Source organism: Nilaparvata lugens, chromosome 7 (genome assembly GCF_014356525.2).
Source record: "Nilaparvata lugens isolate BPH chromosome 7, ASM1435652v1, whole genome shotgun sequence".
Lineage (NCBI taxonomy): Eukaryota > Metazoa > Arthropoda > Insecta > Hemiptera > Delphacidae > Nilaparvata > Nilaparvata lugens.
This window is the reverse complement of record NC_052510.1, coordinates 21,536,983-21,546,736: the sequence shown is the minus strand read 5'-3', so window position 1 is coordinate 21,546,736 and position 9,754 is coordinate 21,536,983. Positions and strand designations below refer to the sequence as shown.

The 9,754-nt window shown below is 37.3% G+C and overlaps 1 protein-coding gene across 1 annotated transcript; it reads left to right on the top strand.

Annotated features, from left to right (window-relative positions):
* Positions 1–1,378: 1,378 nt before the first annotated feature.
* Positions 1,379–6,688, top strand: LOC120352315 (the record flags this gene model as incomplete). The annotated part of the gene is given in 2 exon segments (XM_039432334.1): positions 1,379–1,480; positions 6,511–6,688. Coding segments are annotated over 2 exon segments (205 nt in total), but the record flags the coding sequence as incomplete, so codon positions are not given.
* Between the last annotated feature and the right edge of the window lie 3,066 nt (positions 6,689–9,754).

Here is a 9,754-nt window from a genome sequence, read left to right as displayed (position 1 = left end):
ATAAAACGCTCAAAGAGGCTAAATGGTGGGAAATTCTTTTCACTATTTTGCACATCGTACTTTTATGGACATAAATGATATCCCCAACAACATTTTGAAATGTTCCAGTTGCGTGGAACCGTAATCCAATAAGTAATTGGTCCATTTTCGACAATGGCTTACCTCTGTTGTTCAAATTATCAAAATTGGGAAGTAGTTCGGAAATGTAGATCAATGTCTCTCTACTAAACCTGTTTCAAGATATGAAATCACTGTCCAAGAAATAATTAAATGTGTCAAGCCTAATCCTATATATTTTCTTACAGGTATTAACTCGAACACTTTATCAACTGAAACTGCTGCTGTACCTAATTATATCACTCTAGATCCATTTCAATATTTATTAAAATAACAGAACATCAAACACAAAACATTCAAACATAACCTTTAAAATAAATTTATCGATTCAATATAAATCTATTATGAGACCCTCAATTTTGGCATTATTTCATTTAATAAACAAAGCTATAGCTTATACCATATGATTGGGATTAGGCGTACGGTAGCCAAAGGAGAAGAAGAAGGAACAATGATTGATTCAATAGCTTCATCCAATCAATAAATCTTTATTGGTTTTTCAAACATATTTAAGAAATCCATAGCTATGGAACGATTTATCTGTTCAATGAATCTGGCAACATGGCATGATCCAAAACCAGCACTCTTGTGAACAAACTTTATATATGGTTCCTATGGTAACCAACCAAATCTTGGATGTTTATTCCATGCTTCTTGTTGTGAGGTAATTTCCTACGGTACTGACATCTTTTGGCTGATGTCTCCAAAACAAGATGGCTGCACCAAATAAGGGCTATCAATGCTAAATATAGTGCAACTTTGATTCTGTTTTGTTTTTAAAATACTAGTGATTTACACTAATTTTAATTTTATTTTGTAATTTGATTTTTCTAACTTACTTTTTTCAATGCAATGGAAAATTTGACAAATTTATCCATTCCATAAATATTCATAGGCTTGATTTTGGCACTTTGGTTTATCGAGAGATTTATGGATTCAATAAGTTTAAGGAGTGTTCTATAAGAAAATTTCCCATATTTATCAATTCAATAAAGTTATTGAATGCATAAACAGTTTATGGAACAACTGAGAAACCGGGCATAAGAGTTTTAATTGAGCCATCTGTTATTTTTTTACATATTTTATCATATTGTTTTTGTATTTATCATTTCATATTTTATTTTTTGCTCATTGATTTCATTGTAATTATATATTTATTGTTTGAATGATGTATCTTCCATTTTTAATCCTGTCCTCATGCATGACCAATCTTGTACTAGTATTTTTTATTATTCTTATTGACCAATTAAAAAATTATTACACAAACATCTTGGTATCAGGACATCCTTCATCTGATAGTGATGATTTGTTTGAACAATTTTTCACTTCCAAAAGAATGAATGCCTGGCAATGTGGAGAAGGGGTGAGAAATTGAATTCCTTTTCAGATACTCTCAATATTAAGCCCTGTGAATAAAAACGATTAAGATGAGAGATTGACTTGCAAGCAAAGTCCAACAAGCTTACAAATTTCGAGTAGAGAGATGTTAATAACCTTCCAAGCTTTCACGAAATGGTTTCCTTAGTATTTTCTTGCAAGACAACCAAATTCTGTGATAACAGAAGTAAATTATTGGCTAATCAGCTGCTGAATTTGATTATATTTAATATTGGGGCACCGAGCCTCACTCTGTAGTCCAAAAGCATAGAATCATAATCTATATTGATTTATTGATGCACAGGAGTAGAGAGAAATGGAGGAGTCTGGAACAGCTTTGACCTTGTTTCCAACATTCAAGGTCACCAAACCTAGGCTGGACCACCCAAACCTTGTTTCCAAATGGCCCTCAACTTCAACACCCACACCACCACCAAATTTTTGTGAAAATATCATTAAAAAATATATGGATATTATGTATCTTGACTGCAGAAAGAGAAAAGTCCTTTGACATTTTTTGATAACTCTAATAAGAAGGGTGTTAATGGGTAGAATTTTGTGGATCAACTGTGTATCTGGAACAATAGAGAAAATGGTACTCCTATTCTCAAAGTGGGGTGAATATGGTGAGACAAATTTAACATAAATCTTCCCATTTGATCTGAAAAAGGATGAGGATCATGTAGAAGATGAGGAAGAGGAAGAGGAATCTGATATGGAGGTGGAGGAGAACGATGAGGTAAAGGAGGAGGAGGAAGAGTAGAAAGGGGAAGGGAGTGAGGAGGAGGAGGAGGAGGAGGGGGAGGAGGAGGATGATGTAGGAGTGAGAAATACTACTACACCTATACCATTGACTTGAAGGAGCATCAATTACCTGAAGGAAAGAGGTTGTGAGGTGATTCAACAACAATGGCAGGGTATTGTCTCTGTCTGAAACAGTGTTGTAGAGGTATCACTGAATATCATCTGAAGACTACCAGACATCAACATGGAGGACTTGCCAAGGACTAGTGCTGGAGAAGGAGTCTACTACCTGGAACATCACCTGCTTGACACGGGGCCAAGGAGAAACATCATTGATACATCTCTTTTCTGCACACTCAATATAGTGTATTCTTAAATGTATACTTAGATATAGTTTAGCTATAAGTACATAAGGATGCCAAGTGCCACTGACTGAACAGTGACTGAACACTGACTTACCACTGACTGAACAGTGACTGACCAGTGATTGAACACTGACTGGCCACTGACTGAACAGTGACTGACCAGTGATTGACCACTGACTGACCACTGACAGAACACTGAGTGGAGCTGAGTGGACGACTCAACCTTGCCATACAGACATGTTGAATACTGGGACAAGAGGAGTAGGGGTCATTTAAAATGTCTATGTTGCATCAGTCATGTCACAGGAGGAGGTGGAGTCGTTGAAAATGTCTATCTTGAATGCCATTTTGATCTAGAGTGACAGGTCCCCCATGGACATCTTGATCTAGAGTGGCAGGTCTCCCCGGGTAACTCTGGATCAAGATGTACCCTCATGAAAATATGCCATTGCCGTCAAGTTGTCCCCCCGACTACTTGACACCTACTGGACCAGAGGTGTCAACTAGTCCTGACCGTAAATGACAATTTGACACCACGCACCCTCATGACAGGGTGTCCCCCCGACTAGTTGTCACCTGCTCAGAAAGGATACAACTAAATGGGTATGGCTCACATCTACTTGTCCCCTAAAAACCGGTTTTAAAAGGGGACAAGTAGTCGGGGTGTCAAGTAGTCGGGGTGGCACCTAGTTGCGTACCCACAGAGACAATACCCTGCCATTGCTGTTGAGTCACCTCACAACCTCTTTCCTTCAGGTAATTGATGCTCCTCCGAGTCGATGGTATAGGTGTAGTAGTATTTCTCACCACTACATCCTCCTCCTCCTCCTCCTCCTCCACCTTCTCCTCTCCCTCTTCCTCCTTTACCTCATCGTTCTCCTCCACCTCCATTTCAGATCCTCATCCTTCTTCAGATCAAATGGGAAGATTTATGTTAAATTTTTTCTTACCATATTCACCCCACTTCGAGAATGGGCATACCATCTTCTCTATTGTTGCAGATACACAGTTGATCCACAAAAGTATTCACAGAAATCACTGCTAGGTGGAGGGGTTCTGTTCATGACAGTACAATTTTTAATACGTCCAAGATACGTGCTGATTTGGAAGCTGGATTGTATTGGGGCAGCAGCTGCTACCCACTTGGTGATAGTGGATATCCATGCAGAACTTTTTTGCTAACACCATTTCTACATTCAGCAAATGAAGCAGAAAGAAGATTATAATAGTGCCCACATACAAACGAGGAATACTATCAAAAGAGCTTTTGTAGTATGAAAACGCAGATTTCCATGCTTGTCAATAGGATTGAGAACAAAAAAGAACTAATTGTATTCTTAAATGTATACTTGGATATAGTTCAGCTATAAGTACATAAGGATGCCAAGTGCCACTGACTGAACAGTGACTGAACACTGACCGACCACTGACTGAACAGTGACTGACCAGTGATTGAACACTGACTGGCCACTGACTGAACAGTGACGGACCAGTGATTGACCACTGACTGACCACTGACTGAACACTGAGTGGAGCTGAGTGGACAACTCAACCTTGCCATACAGACATGTTGAATACTGGGACAAGAGGAGTAGGGGTCATTTAAAATGTCTATGTTGCATCAGTCATGTCACAGATGGAGGTGGAGTCGTTGAAAATGTCTATCTTGAATGCCATTTCGATCTAGAGTGACAGGTCCCCCATGGACATCTTGATCTAGAGTGGCAGGTCTCCCCGGGTCACTCTGGATCAAGATGTACCCTCATGAAAATATGCCATTGCCGTCAAGTTGTCACCCTGACTACTTGTCACCTACTACAGAGCACCAGTTGGCACAACTTACACCCTTGCGGCGTAGGGAGGAGGGATCAAGCAGTTTTCATTACTGGTTATGATGTAGAATTGAATTCCAAGCACTTTTGGTTCAGTAACATTTTCCCATCAAACGCACATTTTGGGAGATATTCTTGAATGCCATTGTCTTTGCTATTTTTAGGATAAATTTTTTCGAGTTAGTTGAAATTTGAAACAGCAAAAAATTAAAAATAAGCCCTACTGGACCAGAGGTGTCAACTAGTCCTGACAGTAAATGACAATTTGACACCACGCACCCTCATGACAGGGTGTCCCCCCGACTAGTTGTCACCTCCTCAGAAAGGATACAACTAAACGGGTATGGCTCACATCTACTTGTCCCCTAAAAACCGGTTTTAAAAGGGGACAAGTAGTCGGGGTGTCAAGTAGTCGGGGTGGCACCTAGTCGCGTACCCACAGAGACAATACCCTGCCATTGCTGTTGAGTCACCTCACAACCTCTTTCCTTCAGGTAATTGATGCTCCTTCGAGTCAATGGTATAGGTGTAGTAGTATTTCTCACCACTACATCCTCCTCCTCCTCCTCCTCCTCCACCTTCTCCTCTCCCTCTTCCTCCTTTACCTCATCGTTCTCCTCCACCTCCATATCAGATTCCTCTTCCTCTTCCTCATCTTCAACATGATCCTCATCCTTCTTCAGATCAAATGAGAAGATTTATGTTGAATTTGTCTCACCATATTCACCCCACTTCGAGAATAGGCGTACCATCTTCTCTATTGTTGCAGATACACAGTTGATCCACAAAAGTATTCACAGAAATCACTGCTAGGTGGAGGGGTTCTGTTCATGACAGTACAATTTTTAATACGTCCAAGATACGTGCTGATTTGGAAGCTGGATTGTATCGGGGCAGCAGCTGCTACCTACTTGGTGATAGTGGATATCCATGCAGAACTTTTTTGCTAACTCCATTTCTACATTCAGCAAATGAAGCAGAAAGAAGATTATAATAGTGCCCACATACAAACGAGTAATACTATCAAAAGAGCTTTTGTAGTATGAAAACGCAGATTTCCATGCTTGTCAATAGGATTGAGAACAAAAATTCAGACTACTTTGATGATAATAACAGCAACGGCTGTTCCTCATACTAGTTTTGCTATCCAGCAAACAGAACAGCCTCTAATGTACAATGATGAAGTTATGGAAGAGTTTGATCAAATTCAATTAGAAGGAGAACGAAATCAGTTTGCTGTTTGAGATAATGTCATTGCTACAATCTTCAGAATCAAATTAAAGAGGAAATGGTACACACAACAATAAAACAAAAATTATTTCAGAATCACAATCATTATTATTACTGTTTGATTATCATTTCATTCTTTTATGATAATCATGATAGAATTATATTCTTCTCTCACTGCTGCATCCCATGCCTTGTTATCTTTTATTGAATATTTATCTATCTTTCTATTTTCTATTACGTTTCATTTTAGGCAGATCTCTACTAATTGTTCTTTTTCAACCTCTGCAAAATTCTTGCTCTGTTCTCGTTTCTCTGCCATAATTTATTATAATATCTTAAGAAAAATGTCAGTACCATAGGAAAATAACCTTCAACTTAACTCCACAACAAGCAGCAAGGAATAAACAACCAAGAGTTGCTTTAGTTGGTTACCATGGCTACCACATTAAGTTTGTTCATGAAAGTGGTCGGTTTGGAATCATGCCATGCTGCCAGATTCATTGAAAAGATGAATCGCTTTGGATTCTATAAATTGTTCAAGGAACCATTAAAAACTTATTGAATTGATAAAGTTATTGAATCAATAGCTATAGCGTTGTTTATTGAACGACTGAGAAACCGGGCATGTCAATCTTTTTCACAATGTTCGTTCCTGTTATCATTCAATGCATCCATAATTATTATTTTTGTAAATTTGCAACAGTTTTTTCAAACTATTCAACTTCATAGAACTGGTGGCTGGAGCGCAAGGATTTTCTCATTCCATCCACGTCGAAAATATTATTTGAAATATTATTGATTTGTATTTTGGCAATAGAACATTTATTTTTATTGTGCATTTGCAGGAAAACTCATTTTTAAGAGTGGTCAATCAATTCAAAGCTCTACCAGAAAAAATGAAGAGTATTGAAAAAATAGTTTATCATGATGGAGTTACTCTGATAAAGAAAGAAGGCGCCGCAAATTTTGATTTTGAAATTCAAGAAGTAAAGTATATCAGTGGACCTGATGCTTTGAAGTTTTGTAAGTAATAGTTTACGATAGTACTAGAATATTTTCAAAAAAATGTCATAGTTCTTGGATAAAGGTCTCAATTTTGATACAGTATGTATCATAGAGAGGGCGGTTATGCTCCAAATTCCACTCTTAACTGAGTAATAGCATAGAGAAACAATAGTGTAAGTAGATATCCCATGGTATAGGGCGTTTATGTCGCAACTTTTACTGTTATCCCAAGCCGATTACTGTCGATTTTTTTGATTTTTACTGTTTTGACCGGGTAAGAGTGTATGAACGGCACAATATGAGAGACTACCAGCGTCATAAAGCTTCACGGGAAAGAGCTTCGTGAGCTACCGGCTTGAGATAACAGTAAAAGTTGCGACATAAACGCCCTATGTCATGGGATATCTATTTATGCTATTGTTTCTCTATGGTAATAGGCCAATAGTCCTATAGTAGTATTTCGAGCTATGTAAAGCTATGTGACGCTATGCCATTTTTACACTCTCACCTGGCCAAATAGTATATAATAGACAGTAGTAGTCGACAGTAATTGGCTTGACTAAAAAAACTACTTGAAATTTGGCACAAAAATAACCTATAGGCCTACCATGGAATATCTTCTGATACTATATTTTCTCCGTGTAGTATTTTGTGAAATAAATTCATCTTTATTCCTTTTTTTCACAAAAAAGAACAGATCAGGGAAGAAAAACTTGGGATATGGTACCTTGTAGTATTTCTCTCCCAAATTTATCGTAGGTAACATCAAAAAGTCCGAAATAGGGTTATGTCTTCTAGGTTTCCCTGGTCTTCTAGGTCTGTACCCTCCCCCCCTACCACAGAAAAGAAGAAGGATAATGTAAAGGATGTGTAGAGAGTTGTTGAGACTTTTTATGCATAGTATGTATCCATACAAACATGCTGGAAGATATTGCTTCGAAACTGATGGAAGTGATATTGAAAACCAGCGTTCATTCAGAGACATAATATACTAGTAATTCTGCGAACAGTAGACCTCGTTCATGAATAGCCTACAACTTTCAAACTAATGAGGAGGGTCATTAAGAAAGTACAGTATATTGTGAAGATTTATTCATGTCATCTATTATTTTCTCCATTGAAAGTGCTAGAGACATTGTTTTCAGGGACACCAGACCTCTCTGAAGGAGGTACCTTTATATCGTACCCATATTTACAATATTACAACTTTTCTAACAATTAATTATAAGAAATCGGTCAACTGACAGAAAAATGGAATGTGCAGTAGGCAATTTAGACGATGAATCGTCTCACAGACGATAGTGAGACGGAAAATGATTCTAAATAAGATGGGTTTGTTGGTGACAATGACAGGAGGTTGCTAATGATGTTTTCCATGAAAAGTGGATTCAATGTTATGATGGTTTGTTATGCCTATGCAGAATGTTAATGATCACAAGTCGGTTTCTGATCTCATACTAAAAGGAAAACAAGAGCTTACTAAGCTGTGATGCCTCCGGGCGGTTCCGTAGGTCTAGAAACTAAAAGTATTCATCTATGAAACAGGGAAATTCGTGTTGAGAAGGGAAGAAATGGTGCAATCAAGTGAGAAGTTTTCTTCAATTAATAATAATACAGTATGATTTGGAGCGGCTGCGGCACAGACATTCTCAAGGTTCACCGCTGATACCTCTTGTCCTCCATCGATAGCATTCCTTCATCATTACAACAATACCATTCATTCAATACAGAACAAACAAACAAACAGACAAAAGCTGATCGAGTCGAAACTAAGACCTCAGCTTCGCTTCGGTCAAAAATGGTACTATCTTTCTGAAAATTACCTTGATATTGCCACCCAATATGAGTTCTGAGAAGTCTCTTTCAGCAATGAGGCATAGGCCTATGCGGGCATCATGCAGTATAACATGGACATGGGTTAAGAAATGATGGATAACCTTATAATTATTCTATATTTATCATCAGGTACAGCAGGAAAATTGGAATTGGATGTTGTTGTTTATTTATAAAAAAGGTACGGATGTTAATAATAGAACGGAAAAGATAAAAATAATCCTTAACTGAAACTTGACCTACAACCCACAAGTATTGAGCTCAATAACTTATATAGAAATGCTAGAATATTGATTCCAATTACACCCAGTATTCAAATTAATTTTGCAAATGCTAAAAATGCCTTTATTTTGCAAAGAGTTTCTAGTAACAATGTGTCTTCATATTACCTCCTCCATATTACAATGTATGGTTGCATGGTTTTTATCATATAGTACCTAATAGTCTATTGAATTGTTTATTGTGAAAACAAATAGAGCTTATAATGGAGGAACAAAATACTTTCCAAGAAACTTATATGTGATATGTTCACATAATCCAGAAAATCCTGATTTGCCAAGAATAGAAATATAGAGATAGAACATATTTATCCAAAATTCAATATTTAAATATTCAAAGCTGCTATAGTCTAAACTGGGATTATGCAATGATCCTTCTCAATGAGACAAATTCCCAAGATACTCATATGTTATCCATTATAACCCTCAACTATTGTAACATCGTATCAAGCGACACTCATCATCTGTGAAACAGCCACTGTGAACTTTATGTTGGAAAAAGTTACAGTTTTTCCTTGATCTTAATAACAAATTATCGGCAAAATAAGTGGAGTTTAAACTCCTGTTTATAAGTTGGATTAAATTTGTTAGCTGTTTAGCTGTTGGTAAGAAAGTCGATTGGTTCAAACATGACGATTTTTTCATCAAAATTAATCTGAAAAGCTGATGTTTTTCATAAAATCTTAAACAAACTATTCTTTACTTTCACCATAGAGTGACAAAACTCCGTTCATCTCTGCTTTCACTTATGCCTCTACTTTGCTACTTTCTTTTCGTTTCCTCTCTCTGTTTCTCTCCCCGATTTTCCCAATAAAATGCTAAATTACGAATTTAAGTTGCATGGTATCCCATCACTATTTGCCCGCATTGTTGATTTGTTAATCATTGAACATATTGAACATTTGTTAATCATAGAGCCTCTGCGCTCAGGCTCTATCGAACCTTGCAGGGACCTCCAATTGATATTTTCATA